General features: G+C 39.6%; 2 protein-coding genes across 2 annotated transcripts; one reads left to right on the top strand and one right to left on the bottom strand.

Annotated features, from left to right (window-relative positions):
• Positions 1-7129: 7129 nt before the first annotated feature.
• On the bottom strand, positions 7130-12623 carry LOC135259453 (transmembrane protein 42-like). Its single transcript, XM_064343879.1, has 3 exons — positions 12297-12623; positions 11172-11318; positions 7130-9728 (listed from the first exon to the last, which is right to left on the bottom strand). The coding sequence occupies exons 1-3, from the start codon at positions 12474-12476 to the stop codon at positions 9585-9587; spliced, it is 471 nt and encodes a 156-aa protein (XP_064199949.1). The 5' UTR covers positions 12477-12623; the 3' UTR covers positions 7130-9584.
• A 2866-nt stretch (positions 12624-15489) lies between these two features.
• kiaa1143 (KIAA1143 ortholog) lies at positions 15490-18108 on the top strand. Its single transcript, XM_064343857.1, has 3 exons — positions 15490-15707; positions 16113-16257; positions 16655-18108. The coding sequence occupies exons 1-3, from the start codon at positions 15600-15602 to the stop codon at positions 16882-16884; spliced, it is 483 nt and encodes a 160-aa protein (XP_064199927.1). The 5' UTR covers positions 15490-15599; the 3' UTR covers positions 16885-18108.
• The last annotated feature ends 110 nt before the right edge of the window (positions 18109-18218 follow it).

Raw genomic sequence — 18218 nt, 5'->3', positions numbered from 1 at the left:
AAGATAAAATTATCACAGAATACAGTGGACATTTCGTCAGCTCTTCAATGTTATCAGAAGACACTGAGGGAAGTGTGAATGAACTATAGAAAAACAAATTTTTATATATCTTTTTTTATATAAAAATTTCAAAGAGAATAGCAATTAAATTGATTTGATTGATTCATTTGAATCAAAATTTTGTGTGCCCACAGGTTAATAAAGACGAATTGCTCATAAATATGGAGGGAACACCCCAATAACTGCCACACAGAAGAATGCTGTATGCACACTGTATCTACTGCTCAGTCTCTACTCTGCTCCACTGTTCAGTTTATTTGATTTGGATTTCTTTTTTGGCTTCTGAAGAAGAACACCCAATACATGTATAACCTGCTTGGTAGATGCCCTCAGTCACGCCTGAAAAAACCCACCCCACCCTTTTCAAATTTACAGAAACAAAAGACACAAAAGCAGGTGGCTCAGCTCCAAGTGGAGAAAATGTAAATGTGGAATCTGCTGCATTCTTCCCCAACACTGCACATTTCCCATGTGCACAGCAGAAAACATTTTACCTTTTAAAACTCAAAAATCAAGTAAATGCATATATTCATAGTTTTACAAGTGCCAAGTTTTAGAAACATAATTCGTTCAAAGTAATGATATGCTCATTTCAGTGTAAAGAAGAGTAATGTACTCTACTCTAATTAGGAATCTTCATTCATCCATCAATGTCATCACCGTCAACTGTCATCATTGTCTCTGGTCCCGCAGCAGCACTGAGAGACAGAGGAAACAGTGAACAAAATAAAGATCTTTGTTGGGAAATGTTGGGTGGAACCTCTACACTCCTGGCACTGAGAAGCCCTTTGAATTTCCCTGCTAAGCTCTAAGCAAACTGCCCATCAGCCAGTATGTACCAGTTGAAGGGTGGGAAATATCTTTACTATGACTCGAAGAATGTTCTGCACTAAATTCTCAGGCCTTCAACCAGGGCCAAACCTCCCAAGGACAACAAGTAATAAATATTGCATGTATGTGTGTGTGTGTACAGTATGTGTGTGTATTTTCTATCTCTTTAATAGATTTCTAGAAGTCCAAATGGGTGAGCTGGGTCTTTCCCTTATCCTCCCCCTTGCCATCCATACCAGGGAGGAACTGTCTCTGACATTGTGTTTCCTTTGAACTCTCAAAGTATATTCTAGAGAAAGACTAAATGATAATTTTTGATTTAGAGCTTGTTTTTGTAACATTGAGTTTTAGAGGTTGATGTGTGCTTATTCAGTATTTGTGATACATGATTTGGCGTAACAAATTTGGCGTGTTAAATTGTACTACATGCTTATGTATTAACCATGTAACAGATTTAGAATTATGCATGTTATTACTAAGACACCTTTTGATTATAAAAAGTAGGAACCACCCTACTTTCTTCAGTTAGGGCTGGTTCAGCTAGTTTTGTGTATGTGCCGGACTCTTGCTGGAGATATGAATCTGATATTTTATATGGATATACCTTGTTGTCCCTGGTTATTATGAGGGGAAAATTTTCTCTGCTTAACAATTGAAGTCACAAACAGGATTCTCAGCGCAGCCACCCATCCGTAGCACAGTGGACCATAATCCAGCAGGATGGTGAGTAGTGCTGGTGAAGTCCCCCTTGAGAGAGATTAGGGGTAAAACCCTAAAGACCTCTGTTTAGGGAGGCAAAAGACCTCTGGGATAAATCTGAGGCAAAAGTCTTCTATTAGGTAGGCAAAAGTCATCTATTAGTGAGGCAAAAGTTATCTATTATTGAGGCAACAGACCTCTGGGATAAGTCTGAAGAAAATGTCCTCTATTAGTGAGGCAAAAAACCTCTGGGATAAATCTGAGGCAAAAGTCATCTATTAGTGAGGCAAAAGTCATCTATTAGTGAGGCAAAAGTCATCTATTAGTGAGGAAAAAGTTATCTATTAGTGAGGCAACAGACCTCCGGGAGGTAGAAAACCTTGAGTAGGATTACTGGGAGGCAGAAAAAGACCTTTTGAGAGAGGCGCAATTGAAGTGCTAATATTGGGTTTTTGCTTTGTTGTTTTGAAGATTTGTTACATTGTTCAGTTTGCTGTTTGTTGTTTGCCTTGTGGACCCAAAACAGTACTGTTTTATTATTTTCTAACATAATTATAATAACTGTGCTATAATAGCATGAATGAAGAAGGAAAAATGATGGATGCAGCAATGTTAAAAGAAATAAAGGAGCTTGCAACAAAAAGCATAATTAAATGAGTACAAGATGCAAAAGGGCTACAATAGATTAAAAGAGGTTAAAAATGGAGATGAGCTGAGGAAGCAAAAGAAATGCATAAAGATGGTATCATTAAATAGTAGCATTCAGTCCAGGAGAAGTGGATGGTCTCGGCAACGCCAACTTGTGGAGAGAGCATGCGCACCTGGGTTGCGTTAACTGATCAGCCCAGGTGCTTAAAGGTGTGTTCTTCTCTGAAGTTAGGGGTCATGGCCGGGAGTACACACCAAGAGAGCAAGTTTATTTTGGAGTTCTGGTTTGTTTGACAGAGCATGGAATGAAGGGGAACCGCCTCTGAAAAGCAGGAGGAGCTGGTCAGCTGAAAAACAATTGCCGCAGCAGCAGCAGCAACAAACGTGTATTTCCTCCTTAGAAACCACAAAAGAGCCAGTGTGCTATATGTGCAAAAGGGTCGGCCATTGGGCTGGCGAGTGCAATCAATTCAAATTGTTTGGTGGAATGATCAAACCAAACATTTAACAATGGGTGTTGGTAAAATAAGTGGAGAGTTAGATTCTTTAAATACAAATACAATGTAACATTTGACATAAATAATAAATCCTCAATTCTCATTCCTTCAAAAAACGACACCAGTACAGTGCAATTCTGTGAAGATGGGTGTTTTGATATTGAAAAATTTGCATTTGTGGGGCACCCTCGAAAATAAATAAAAAGAAATGAACACCTCAGGTAGGAATTCAAAGGAGACAGTAAATGTCACAAAGGGCAAATTAAGGGAAAGAATTATAAGTTAGAAAGAAGAAAAAATTAGAAATAAGTTAGAATAAGATAATCAGCATCAGGTATCTTCTTAAGTAGCTGCTTTCCCCCATAAATAAGCCACCACCCTATATTTCCCTTTACCCAAATAAAAAAAGCTAATTCTGTCAGGACCACTGTCATCAAAGTAGAACTTTATTGACAATAAAGGCAATACAGTTATGTTTGGCGGTATGGCTCTGTTCTGGAGCTCTCCCGCCAACCACGCAGCCCGCGTGGATAAGGCCGGGAGGCCAGCAGCCAAACCCCCCTAGAGGGGTACACACAGAACAGATCCAGCAGCAAAGCAAGTTCTTAACACATGGGGATTGAGCAATACAAATTCTTAACACATAGCAATGGAGAATGCAAATTCTTGACGCATGAGGATGGAGCTGGGGTGGTGGAGGGGATTTACGAAGCAACGTGCAGCGCTTGCATGCAGGAGGAGCAGCCGAATGAGTAGAGGGAGGCTGTTTAAGTAGACCACCCTGTTAGTGAATGTGCTGTGATAGGCGAACATCACTCAGCTGAGCCATCAGCTGATTCAGCCGGAGCGCTTGACTCTCGTGGCCTGCCAGAACTACGCGATGCTCCATGTCTCCAATAGCCCCAGTTTATGTGAGAGGACAAAATTTAGCTTAAGACTACATTCCTTTAACAAAGCAAACAAAACTCTTATCTGAATTGGTGTAGTTTAATGAACATTGTTCAGCATGTTTTATGCATGGTCAGGTGAAACGTCCAACCCAAGCATGACATCAGTAAAAACTGATCTTACTCTGGAGCAGTTCAGTTGCATGTGGAGAAATCTAGAAAAGAAATATGGGTGTCTATGGTTTCAGTTGAGGAGCCAGAAACAGATACCAGCCAAATTTGGATGTGTAAGAGGCCACACATGGTAACTTTTTGTTGATACAGGTGCTTCTGTTTCCATTACTGACAAAACTTTGCCACTAACTAAAAATAAATGTATCTCTCCAGGTTACAAGACAGTACTATAACCACCATAAAGTCAAAATCTGCATTGTGCAAAGCTAACGACACATATTGGGGTCTCTCCTGAAAGTTAACCCTTGGGAGTTTGTATTCCAAGAATTACTCTAAATATTTCTGACAGAAAGTTACACAAACTCAAACACAGTGGAAGTGGAAGTTGGTTTCTCACCAAAAAATTCTTTTGAGTGGATACAGATGCGTGTGGCTCCACCTGGTGGGCTTAGAAACACAATACAGCCACAATGCTGGACAAATACGGGTTCACATTTGATGACAATACCACCAAAATGAGCATTATGCATTTTTATCTGAGCTATGTCTGGGCAGGTTTCCAAAAAGGCCATTTAGAGACTCCAAAAGGACACTTGCTAAATTATGGATCTTTATAGGTGTAAAAAAAGAAAAAGTGAAAAAGGAACAAGGATGCCGAATGTGTATTCCACCACATTTCTGGTGCGGAAGGGCGCCTCCTTGTACCACTTCATCACTAGTGAAACTGGGTTTAGGGCTGTCACCTTTAAATGTGCAGAGTGAATGATAACACATCTCATTAGCAAAAACAGGTGACTGTTCCCAAAGACCAAAGAGTTACATGTGCATTTGCACCACATTTGTGATGACATTCCAGTACTCACACACAAGGGCATGATTTTAGTTTTAATAATGGGAGGTGTTGAAATGCACAGACCCCGAGAACTGCAAGCCTCGAAGGAAGAACAGCTTTGAAATGATCATTTCTGGTGAATTTTAAGGGGAAAATATTACAGATTACTGATCAGTAATGCTGGGTGGCACAGAAAATATTGGCTGAAATCACAGATCAGTCACGGCAATGTAGTTGAAAATCACGGAAGACAAAAAAAAAGAAACTGAAAAAAACATTAGTTTTAAAAAAGAATTTATTAAATTAATAGATTTCATTCGCGGCAGTGAGAAACGATTTAAATAACATGCGAACTATAGTAACGGTAACAAGTGCTTGATGTTAGAAGTTAACAGATGTTAAAAAACCAAATGCAATTACCTTTTCAGCAAGGGCCACCAGCCATGATAAATCAATTGTAGCAGGTCATTCCAACATTAGAACACCAAAAAATGCATATACATTAAACCAAACCCACAAATTTTAGGGATGCCGCTTTTCTCTCATTTACCAGCACAAACCTGTTGTGGCACCTTAGTAAACATGGAAAAACGCTTTTTGTCTCATTAGCATCTATAAAACATGATTATGTATTATTTAGAGCTTATTTTTGTAACACTGAAGGTTAGAGGCCGAAGTCTGTTTATTCAGTATTCATTATATACAGACATAACAAATCATTTACGTTGTTAGATTTTTTATATTTGTTAGATTAGTTCATTTATTATCCATGTACCAATTAGATTTAGAATTATGTATGTTATTAGTAAGATACATTTTGATTATAAAAAGTAGGGACCCTGCCTACTTTCTTCATTTTGGGCTTGTTGAATGTAAGTGCTGGACTTCTGCAGAAATGAAACCTATTTCTAGTGTAACTTTTTGTGCCTGGTTATTATAAGGGGAGAATTTTCTCTGCTCAACACTATAGCCGCGTTTCCACCAAAATTACCCGGAACTTTTAGTCCCAGGAACTACTTTACCAGGAACTAAAAGGTTCTTTCAGCCCATGGTTGTCTGCGTTTCCACCGCGGTCTAAAGTCCCGCGAAGATTAGGCAAATTAGCCCACTGACGTATGAAAAAGCGACGTTGTCGTCGGTCCATCTGTCATATGATTTCTTCTGTAACCCCATACTACCACCGAAGTAGCCTACATTATTTTCTAATAACCGGGACAGCCCGGAGGGGTTTATTCCACTTATATACAACGGGTTACCAACAATGACTATATATGGTTACTTTTGTATTTATTGATTTTCATATATCCTCTCAAACACATTCATTATGTTTTTATGCGAACATTCGCTTTCATGTCTTGACATCCGAAGCGACAGAATGCATTCACATTTATATGTATAACTGGCAACAACAGCAGAAAACATGCACACGTTGTAAACAATTTGCCGTTTGATTACTTTCTCGTCGTCAATTCCATATAGGCTAATCGCAAAATGACAAGAATAGAACGAAAACTTGGACTTGCGTGAAAATTTAAATTAGTAGTGGTACAGCCACCGTTTGCTTTCCTTCGAAGTTACTGCTAGCCGAGCAGCGAAGTGTGCCCTCCAGATGCGAACCATGCACCATAAATTAGTCCATAGTCTTCCTGGTCTTTTCGTGGAATTGAAAAATGGCAGTAAAATTGAGTAAAATTACGGCAGTCTGAAAAAGCTAAAGGGACGATTACTAGAATTAAAGTGTTATTTTACCCTGACAAAAAGTGCGGAAGGTGATTTCCAGTTTGCTTGTACTGTATCACCAATGTTAATTACGCAGAACTACCGCATACCTCACATAACTGTATCAAACGTTTTGAGTCAATTACAACGGGCTAACAAAGAAAATCCGGAAGAAAATATTCAGCAACCAAATTAATCCGTTTGAATGTTTTGGTAGCCTACGTAATATGCTGTCCCAGCACGAATGCTTAGCATTTTATAAAACGAATACTAAAGCAAGAAAAGAACAGAAGAGCACACGTTATAATTCCAAGACGTTGGCAAGCTATAACCAAAACTAGGCTACTGCGCCGCATAACATACAAGTTTGATTTGAAGTTATTTTGAAAATAAATTGGTTTGCGGCTGCATATTTTCAAACATGGCGGGTAATGGCGGAAAATAAATACAAAAAAATGCTGCGAGTACTCGACCAATCAGAAATGTTCAGCGCTGCAAGCTCCACCCAAAAAGTTCCTGTACTTTCGGTTAGTACTACCCCCCGAGCAGGAACCTTTTGGTGGGTAAAATAAAGCCCCAGGAACTAAATTTAGACCCTAGTTCCTGCGGTGGAAACGCACTGAGTTCCTCAAAAGGTTCCTAGTTCCGGGGTAAAGTTCCTGCGGTGGAAACGCGGCATATGACACTTCTGCTGATTTGCATTCAAACTCCGGAAGACTAATGCTGAAGCTCCTATGACATTTGTACTAAAAAACACACAAAATACACATACAGGGAGCCAATTTTCTATTACAACAAAAGTCACTATTTGAATAAATACAGGTTTATTCATTTTCCTCTTTGCAGAAAGTTCACAGGATATGGTACAGCTGATCTTCTGGCATGACTGGATGCATAACGAGGAAACAACAGCGGCTTATCCAACAGTAAGGTTGTTTAGGGATAAAGTTAATTTTTTTATCCAACAGGAAGTAGGTTTGAGGATACAGTGCAGTCTCACCCAATAGGATGGTATTTTGAGGGTACAGTGCAGTCGTCAAATAGGAAGGTGATTTGAAGATACTGTGCAGTTTTATACTATAGAAGTTGGTCTGATAATACAGTGCATTGTCTCCAGCTTTAGGATCAGTCATTTAACCAGAGTCACATAAAGAAAACATAATTTTTTGTTTCAGAGGGGATAACTTGTTTGACAGGTACTCTAAGACTTGGGGAAAAATGTATTTGCCATTTTTCTAGAAACATTTTCCATAAGAGGACATGCTGGATGGAGGATGGTTGTCTGCATAGAGCCAAACTGAAAATCAGACTTTAGTGAACATACCTAAAGAATGTCAAAGACCAGCAGTGTCTCAGAATTATCCACTGTATAATGTGGGTCGTAGCCCAAGCCCAAAACGACAGGAATCACTGTCATTCCAGGAAACGAAGGCTGTGTCTGGAGAGCTACACACGGATGGAAGGTACGTTTTTTTATTGCATGCATATATGTGCATCAAAAGGAATGCAATATGCAATCACTAATGAATGTAACCCCATTTTACAATCATATGTGTAGTTCAATCCCCACCCAACCCTTTCACAGTGCTCTGGGATAGTGAGTGTAGTGTCTGACAACCCAGCCTGCATGAGACATATAATGGACTCATGATGTCACCTCTTCTCCCAGTCAGGTAAGCTACCCCTGACCTCCACAAAAATGTACAGGGAACTATAAATTTGGTCGCTTTGAAATGGTCCACCTTTGCAAAGGAAAATTCTGTTTACCACCATAGGACGCTCCCCTTCATCATACTACAATTATTTCTCCCAAGAGCTAAATGTAAGCATAACTGAAATTTTATTTTAAAAGCATTTTTGTCAGCATAAGCATTTGTAATAATTAACGGCCATGGTTGGTTTGGTACTGATGCTGAAATTTGATTGATACATGTCAGATTATTATAATTTTTGTAACTGATGTTCATGAATGCAGAGGTGGAGTGATGTTTACGCTGATATTTTGAGGTCCATAACAACATAGTGAAAATGGAAGTGGAGGTCACAAGAAAGACGTATAAAATACGTTGTATCCCTTCCATAGACTTGTACAGTAATCAAAACATTTTTGTATGTATACATGATATTTCTGATATATATGCAAGATATGAATTAATCCCATATTTTTACATTTTTAAGATATTGTTTCGTAAAAGGAAATTATTTAATTGATATTGTGCCTGTAATGTATGTTGACTCTGGCCATAGAAAGGAAGTTAAACGGTTCTCCATACTGCAGTGAGATGAGAAACAGAGGACGAGCTGAAAACCAAATAGGGGCCAAAATGCAAAGAGCAGTCTTGTATATGTGACATCTAAGCACATACTGAGCATGTCAGCAACAAGTTAGCAACACGAAGCAACAGAAAGAGCTGTGACCTCAAAGTGTGCAACACATTTCAGCACACTACCACAGGGAGATGCATGTCTGAGCCTTCCTGATTTTGCTAGACTCGTTGCTTGACTCAATTTCATTTGTATGAAATTTGTCTTTTGAGCGCCTCAGGTGAGAACTAGGAGGTTATGCTCCATTACTAATAAATATTATGCTCTTTTACTAGTAAATATCACAGTTATTCCCCGCAGCTCTCCATTCTGTGAAGGCATCTCTTGCAGTTGTAAACAGAAGGATTTGCGTACACAGGTGTAGGGGCACTTTGGGCTGGATTCTCTGGCACTAGCAGCAGTGTATAAGATGTCACTGGTAATCTACATGTACATCACAGGAATAGTTGGAAGAAAATTATGGAGCCAGTAAGAGAACTACAGTGGACAACAGACCTGCTATAATAGTAGCCTACCTCAATTCTTCCTGTTGCTGATCAACAATGCCATGTTGGCAGGGGGAAAAAAAAGAAAAATCTTTTTACAATGATTCATATTTTGTTTTACACTCTTGTGTTACATGACGGAAGGACCAAATTTATCACCTGCTGTACATAATTTCCATGGTGCATGATGCATCAAGTTGTAAAGTGACCTAAAACATCTGGTAAACCAACTGTTCCACTCTCATTCTTTAAAAATCTCACAGAGAAGGAAGTTTTCTGGGTACGTTGATATGCTTCAGGAACATTTTGGCCTTGTTGTGTCCCCAATGCTGTCGTGATATCAGTGTCACTGTGGAAAACCCTCTGTTGGTAGGAGTGGTCAGTATGCTGGCCAATCGGTTGCTGTGTCAGGTCACCAGGTAGGCCCTCACTCATCCTTCTTTGCTGTGGTCGGCTGGGCATCACGAGGTGTTGATTTGTGCAGCACCAGGAGCCCAGAGAGGGTAAGGGAGATACCCACCCACCACAGCACAGCATGAGTCTCCCCGAATATGAGCTGCCCCAAGAATGCCTGCACCAAAAGCAAATACAAATTAGCTATCCTAGAGATGCCTGTGCAGACAAAACATCAATCCGATCTGGTGTTAATGAATGATGTTTCATTAGGGCGAGACAGTAGGCAATGTGTTGACAGTAGCCTGTATGCTGAAACGGGCAGGGAGGTGGAGGCACGCCAATATCATCAATGTTTTTCTATCACACAAGACGGACATGCATTTTGTTTTACTGCATAATGCAAATGGTCCTGTTTGAATCCAACTGATGTTACTTAGTACTTTCCTGGGTAAGGGCATATATTGCAATGCTCTTGAATAGATGTATTTATCAGGAGTTTACTGTACGCCACATACCTTCATCACATGCTAGAAACACTTCTGTATGTGTACAGTACAATGTAAATTATTCATGATATGATCACCTGTTTGCACATGGTACATTTTGGCAACTGCCGCATTAAAGGGAAAATTCACATTTTCTATGTGAGTATGAGTTGATACTTACAGTATGTTTATTGTGATATAGATAGACCAATATAGCTCAATTCATTTTCAGAGGCTTTAAATCAAATGTTTTCGCAAATCTCTTGTGCTTGTCAAAACTGGTCTTCAGATTTGGCTTATAAATCCAATCCCCTTATTTTTAACTTTTCAATGGCCTATAGGTGCTAGAAGTAAGGGAAACACAAGTGGCTGCATAATCTGTCTTTCAAAATACACTTTCAAAGATGAAAACATCATACTGACACATGCTACTTGCTGAAACAGGGCAAGTACCCCCTCCCCCACTGATTTTGACATCACGAAGATAATGATGGCAAACACACAAATACCCAATCTACAATATATGTTCTGTATTAAACTGTAGAGTAATTCTTCCAAACTAGGTCAACAGGTGAAATCTCATTTTTAGAAGTACTATCTCAAAAATTCCTGCTCTTTCTGTCTGTATTATCATCTGCATATAGCCATTTTTATTCTGGGTATGGGTGGGAATTTCCTTTAAACAAAGAGGCACTCATTTTTACACACACACACACACACACACACACACACACACACACACACACACACACACACACACACACACACACACACACACACACAGACACAAATATTTAAACCTCTGGGCCTACAATGTTGTTTCTGAACATGCCAGTTGAGTCATTTAAACACAGTACATATCTAGACCTATTCTAATGAAAAGGGTATCATCATGCCTCAGGGACACTCTCCTCACTCTAACTTGCAATGGCTGTTAAATTACACAGATTTGACTACTTTATTGGCTGCAGCTGAATGACACAGCCATATTATGTAAAAACCTAAGCACTACATGATTCCAATAGTTTAATCTCTAGGTGCATGCAAGAGAAAAGAGGCATTTCCATGCCATTTCAGTTCTGAGTATGGTGTAGTCATAGAGACACACAAACCCAGAGCGGGAGGATACTCACTGAGGATATGAAGTTTGAGGCGGTGGTGGTCACAGTGGCCCTGGCAGATGAGGAAGAGTACCTGAGCGCTTTGGCAAAGAAGGTCCACATCACAGCATTACAGGTAAAGAGCAGCCCTCCACATAGCAGCCGCAGGGGAATGTGCAGCTGCAAACAGGGCGGAGAACTGTCACACAGGTGCTCACTTGTGCACATACAAACACAGGTAGCTACACCTGCACACTAACATCTGTCTACTTGTTCACATATAAACATACACACCTGTGCGTATAGAACAAATGGGTACTGCTGACATTGAGATATACAGATGAGATTAGCTTGCGCACAATAATTTGCTGCGCACAATAATACGTTTTAATGCATTTTGCCATACAGTAGGAGATGCAACGGCGCAAGACGAACTTGGAACCCTCAACCCTTCTCGCTTATAGTTGGTGTCAATTCTCAGGTGCGGCGCTGTAACCTTAGAGCAAGATACTTAGCCTACATTGCTTCAGTGAATATTCAGCTGTACAAATGGATTGTAATCAAAGCATGTAAGCTTTGTAAGTCGCTGAGAAAATCCCTAAAATGGAATGTAATATTGCAAAACAAATAGAACTACACTACACAAGTATCCAACACATATCACATGCGATAAAAATTTGTCTGACCAGTATAAATATAAAAATAACAGTAGGTACATACGTAGGTGTAAATGTTCGCAAGGGTCTGAAGGTCATTTTGGTCGACCTTAAGAATTATAGTTCTTACGATTGGAAGCATGTGTCCAACAGGCTAATACAATATCTACTCTACCCTATTAACCGTTAATTTGGTTAGCGTCAGTTCCCTCCAAAAAAGCTTTACGAACTGCTCAAAATGTGACACTGCATAAACAACGACAGTGATGCTACGCGGAGATGCACAGACTGCGCTTGCATCTGTGATCTTCCTGCTGCAGCAGAACGCAGCGTGCTCTCGCGCTGACAACCTCCGGCTGAAGTGCAGAATGTTCAAGTTGCGTTGCGTCACCATTTACTTAAGCAGAGAGCGACTCGGAGAAAATGGACCTGCATTATTCACGGCCGCCCGAGCCCTACACTGTTAATTATTCAAATAGCCGAATCTGCAGCGATGCCTCACCCAGTCGCAAGCTGTAGTTTCGTCCGCTTGTCTAAATTTTCTCTCCTCTCCTCCCCATGTTTTCAGCCCGGTCTCACACACCCCTTTGAGGTAATCGGCTCCAAGCGACAGTTTTGCTGATGAAGACGCGACGGCTCCGAGGAAGCCCGCAAGGAGTGCATAGAAAACACCGGGGAACATCTTCGAAGTGGTACGAAGACAAAACAATTAACTGACTAACAAATCCTGATCCATCACATTTCTGTGTTATATGTAGCCTATGTAAGATGTACTTCCTACCTACAGCCCATTGCTATAGCCGCTCGCCACATACGCCAATCAGAACGCACTGCGCCAGAGGTGGGACTTACGTAGTATAACAGGGTTAGGAGGGATTGTGGGAGTTGCTGTTTCTGTTGCTCTGACACGATTATATTTCTATTCAAAAACATATATTTCCAGATAACATCATTCTTTTTAGACAAATATGTAATACCTACTGTATGTAATATCTAAAAAAATGCAGGTTATTTTTGAGCTGGGTTGGGTATTTCAAAATAAAATTCAATCTGATCATTGACCATCATCTAAAAGTGGCAGTCACTGAGTATCTGTGACAAAAGGCTGACAATTATGAGCTTACTATATGTGTCTACATATCTGAGAAAAACATCCTAATTTGATATGAAGGTGATATGAAGGAGACTGCACAGAAATGAAATTAATGAGCTAATAAAAGATGACCTATTGTGAAATGTCCCAGAGGAAAGATTTGTCCTTCAGGCTGACTACTTCAATCTAACAATCCAAGAACACTTGTGCTCCCCCCCCTCCTCTCTCTCTCTCTCTCTCTCTCTCACACACACACACACAAACACACACACACACACACACTTGTGTCTTGTCTTGTGTCTTGCATGGACTACAGAAGTAGGTACATGTGCATAACTTATCACATTAGCTCCACCACATTGCTGCAACATGCTTCTTCATGGGAGGACACATGGTAGCATGTTGCATCGTCTTTTCCGTCTGTGCAATCTGTGAAACTGGTGTAGCTGGCACACGCACATCACAGGCACTCAGTAAACAAGATAAGTCATTGTATAGTGTATGGGGAAGATGAAATGACAAATTATCATAAGTAAATAAATACAATCAGGTCACTTTAGTATGTGCAACTGCTTTGTGTCACATATTTGGGGAAAAAAGAATTTTGGCAACCATTGTAAAATCCTTATACTGACAAAAGACTGGGCTGTTCGTGTCGCTATTGTCTGCACAAATCATTCTATAAATGAGCTAAATTTGGTGAGTTTTTGATAATCCCTTTGTATTTCTTTAAATTATCTTCAAAGATGTGTAAATCATTTTTTTTTATTTGTAGGTATACATTGAGCCTCTAGGTAAGTGACAAGGCATGTTTTCCATGTTTTTGCCAAGTTTTTCTTAACCTTATTTTACTTTTAGAAAAATATATTTGCAAACAAAAATTTTCAAATGGCAACCCCTTATTTATTGTTTTTATGAATGACATTGAACCTTACATGGAAACAATATTATTTTCAAAAGACTTGGAGTATTTGAATGTACAAACATACAGACGGATGACAAATTAAAGAAAAAACCAACAAAAATTGTCTTAGCAAGATGTTGGACCACCACAAGCCACCAGAACAGCTTCAGTGTGCTTTGGCATAGATTCTACAAGTCTCTGGAACTCTACAGGAGGGACGACACACCTTTCTTCCAAAAGATATTCCCTCATTTGATGATGGTGGTGGAGTGTGCTGTCTAACACGTCAGTCCAAAATCTCCCAAATAGGTTGAGATCTGGTGACTGAAGGCCATAGCATATGATTCACATCATTTTCAAATCATTCAGTGAACCCTCGTGCCCTGTGGATGGGGGCATTGTCATCCTGTCATCCACTCTCATCAGGATAGAAATGTTTCATCACAGGATAAAGGTGATCACGACCATGACCATGCCAGGAAAATGCCCCCCATAGCATAACAGCAACTGGGCCCCCTTGCTGGAGGGGTCAAGCATTCAGGCCTGTATCATTCTCTTGGTGTCCGCCACACATGCACTCACCCACTTGTCGAAAATATGATGAAGACTGACGCATATGACCATGTCACTTTTTTCCACATCTCTGTAGACATTGCCTATGGTTTTTGCACCACTGAACTCTCAAATGTGCATTCATCTTTGTAATGAGGGGTTTATGCACTGCATCCCTACTATAATATCCCTCTCTATGTAGTTGTCAACAGACTGTTCTTGCTGACACAGTGTGATCACATCTTGCATTGACATAATCAGTCACCTGAGGAAAAGTTGCTCTTCTGTTTTTCCTTACGTATCACACTAATGCACAATCATCACGGTCATTGAATGTGTGCTTTCGACCACAATTTCAAACCCTATTTACTGATGTGTTTCCCATAGATCTAAATGCAGACGTCACTTTAGTCACTGTTCCTACTGAAACACTAGCTAGTTGAGCAGTCTTTTTGACTGAAGCTCCTGCCATCTGTGCCCCAATAATGAACCCTCTTTCAAAGTCAATTCGATTTTTTCTTCTTGCCATCGTGATCCAAAATCGAGGTCAACTGGGCCTGCTCAGCATGTTTATACATGCAACAGAGCAAGATAGAATGTTAATTGCTTAATTGTATCATGCAGTACACCTGTATGGAGTATGGAAGCATCTGCATTTCTTATGTTTTTCCACTAATTTATTCAGGTATATTTGACATCATTTAACATGCCTACAAAAACAAACAGAAAAAAACTAAAAAACTAGCACGTTTATAGAGTGCACACAGATCACAAAGAATAAAAAACACATAAAGATAAAAGGCCAGAGGATAACTGAACTAAGAAAATAAATAAATAAATAAAGAGAGAAAAAAGGTGAAAATATAATGAGTCAAAGTGCGTCATGTGTTGGGATCAAGAATTTTGTAGTCTGTAGCCAGCTGTAAGAGGCTTTTTGCACTTCCCCTTTTCACATACTCCACCAGAGATGTATAAAAAAGAGCAGTTATTTATGAAAAATTAGAAATTTTGGCGAAGTGTAAAGGCATCTTGATTAGTTGATAAAGAGTTCGCCCATCAGCAGAATATTTTTAACATTTCTTTTCTAAAAACAAGAAAGCAAGGTCAACTTCTCAACTTGCACTGTCATTGGTTAAATTGTAGGCGCACAAGGATGACGTTTGCTTTTATCCAAATGCCAAGCCGAGTACGACATTTCGTAAATTCAAACATCACTGATGGTTTAAATATTTAATTGATTAGACAAAAGCCATACAATGAGCAAAAAGAGCAATATTTCATGGATAAAGCCAGCAGAACCATCATTTCTACGTAAATTTAAGAATGATGTTGGATTCAAAGAGGGACCGACTGTTGATACCAAGGTACGTATTCTAGCTAGCTATCCATAGCTATCAAACGTTTGTTAGCCACCACGAAATGAATCAACCTTCGTTACCTAGATAATGTAGCTACCTGTACATACTAATATCAACAAAAAAGTCCCTTCTTTGGTTGATTTTGGTTAAACAATCTAGCCAATGTTAGCTATATTACTGCTATCTACTTGGCAATTTATTGGGTTAAAATGAAATCTCACCTAAGATAGCTACCGCTCCTGTAGCTACAAAGCTCTATCGATAGCTATGAAGTAGGCTATAACTATCTAGCGTACGTTAAGTCCATTGCTGTTCTTTTAAGTTACCTGGAATTTTTCTCGTGTCATATTGACAATTTCGAGGCATTAACTAGTGAAATAGTTTTTACATTCATGTATGTTTACATCCTAGAGAGAAGAATTGCCCAAGTTCGACGGCGATAGCGACGACAGTGACCGTGAGGATGAGAAGCCGCAAGTGGTGGTTCTGAAGAAGGGCCACCTATCTGCAGACGAGGTCCAGAAGATAAAAGATGAAATTAAAGATTCGAAATCAGGCAAGTCTTCTTTTCCCGTCCAATGCTAAAATTACATAAAGTTACCGCCACTGTGTTTTCTTTGTACAAAAGCATTTGTCCCTAACATTTGCCTGAAAATCTTGAGAATAACGAAGTCGTAGCCACATTGCTGCTCTTGGCTGGATTTGTCTAAACCAGTGGTTCCCAAACTCGGTCCGAGGGCCCCCCTGTGTGTGCTAGTTTTCGTTCCAGCCACAGTTGCTTAAGAACGTAAATAATACCTCCAAACATGAAAAGCACCTAATTAAGAAAAATTAACAGCCTATTAAAATTATTGGATTGAAATTATAGTTGGAACGAAAACTAGTGTACACTGGTGGGCCCCAGGACCGAGTTTGGGAACAAGTAGTCTAAACTTACCGATCATTTCCTATAGATGCAGAAGGGAAACCACCAGCAGATGGCAAAATAGTTTTCAAGAAGCCTGAAAAGCGCTCTTCAGAGAAGTTCCAGGGCATCACAGCCAGTTCCAGCAAAAAGAGGAAGCAGCAGGAAGAAAAGGAGAGTCACAAGGGGAAAGAGGAGAATGAAGGGAAGAAGGTGAAAAACAGCAGTCTTCTGTCCTTTGGTGATGATGATGATGATGATGAGGAAGACGAGGACTAACCTCAGAGGGGTACCAGGAAAGGGAGGTATTTGTGACGGATCACTGCAGTGATGCTGTTGAGAATTTCACTGGGAAGGGATGCTGGGGTATTAGGAGTAGGGGTGCACATTATTGAAGGGGAAGAATAATCAGCTCAGTGTTGAAAGTGATGTGGAAGGTTTCCACATCTGATTCGTAATGTGAATGAATTGTGTGTTTTCTACCTAACCTAAGAGTTAGAAAGAAAAAAAAAAAAGACTTTTAACAACTGTGACGTGAGAAATCCAAGAGTCCCCCTGAGTGAAGTTTTTAAATCCGCACACCTCTCTGCCCTTTGCTGGCAGCTTTGGCCTGCTTCTTTGCATGTTGATGAGCCAGGCCATAGAGGGTCACCACGGTAAATTCAATAGCACAAAAACTTAAACTTAAATTAATTGGCATTAGACCAGGAAGACCAATGGCTTTGGATATAATGACAAGTGCACAAAAGAACCTGAAAGGGAAAAACTGTTCTTATGGGGGACAGTTTCCTACTTCTTTTTCATTTTGTTTCCCATGATAATGTGCTTAGACATTTAAAATCATGCATCAGGATTATACAAGGAATACAGAATCATTTAGACTTTGTGCAACACATTTCATGTGTTTCCAGATGTTATTAGATTAGGAACGAACATTTTTTAAGTGTATATGAAACTACCTGGTGTGATGCTGCCACTGTACATTATTTAAAAGAATAATTCAAGTGATCAAATGTGAATGTTTCACTTTCCAAACAACTTTTTGCAGGAAGAAGTAGGTTGGGACTTGAATAAAGGCAGTAACCCAAGCATAAATTTAGTTTGTCATTTTCAACCGTTACATAAGGTGCTCTTTAAGACACGAGACCTAAATTAATGGAATGTTAATAAAGTGATTAAAACTACATAAACGAACAGTGCTCATGCTGTAGGACGATCAGTCATTTTGCATTCACAACATGAGGCATGCGATTACATTTTACCAAGCCAGACCTTTCTATGCCCTGCTCATTGTATGTACATACATGATAGAGCTTCTACAAAGGAGCCAGTTCTGAAATGTTTAAGTGTTTTAAACAATGCTGTCCAACTTAGCATTATAGTTTTTAACCCAAAGGGTGTGGGCTGTATTGTGAGTGTACTAGCTTGTTTGACTATACTGTGGTGTGACTCTAGTGTGTCGTTGTCATGAATAAACAGTGATTTTATTAATATTGCAAAAAACATGTATTCTGTTTGAGATCAATTTTAATGGCTGATTGATAAAGGTTCTGGTATTAAGAGAGTGGGCAGGCTTTCAGACATGAATTCAGGTGATATGCATGCTCCAATTA

This window comes from Anguilla rostrata, chromosome 1 (assembly GCF_018555375.3).
Source record: "Anguilla rostrata isolate EN2019 chromosome 1, ASM1855537v3, whole genome shotgun sequence".
NCBI classification, from domain to species: domain Eukaryota; kingdom Metazoa; phylum Chordata; class Actinopteri; order Anguilliformes; family Anguillidae; genus Anguilla; species Anguilla rostrata.
This window is presented reverse-complemented; position numbering and strand designations above follow the sequence as displayed.

Coding starts and splice junctions, on each gene's coding strand:
- LOC135259453 (XM_064343879.1), bottom strand. CDS start 12,476: ATGTTCCCCGGTGTTTTCTATGCACTCCTTGCGGGCTTCCTCGGAGCC. Junction 11,319..12,296: donor AAACTACAGCTTGCGACTGG/GTGAGGCATCGC, acceptor CCCTGTTTGCAG/CTGCACATTCCCCTGCGGCT. Junction 9,729..11,171: donor CCTCAAACTTCATATCCTCA/GTGAGTATCCTC, acceptor CTTTTGGTGCAG/GCATTCTTGGGGCAGCTCAT.
- kiaa1143 (XM_064343857.1), top strand. CDS start 15,600: ATGAGCAAAAAGAGCAATATTTCATGGATAAAGCCAGCAGAACCATCA. Junction 15,708..16,112: donor GACCGACTGTTGATACCAAG/GTACGTATTCTA, acceptor TTTACATCCTAG/AGAGAAGAATTGCCCAAGTT. Junction 16,258..16,654: donor AATTAAAGATTCGAAATCAG/GCAAGTCTTCTT, acceptor CATTTCCTATAG/ATGCAGAAGGGAAACCACCA.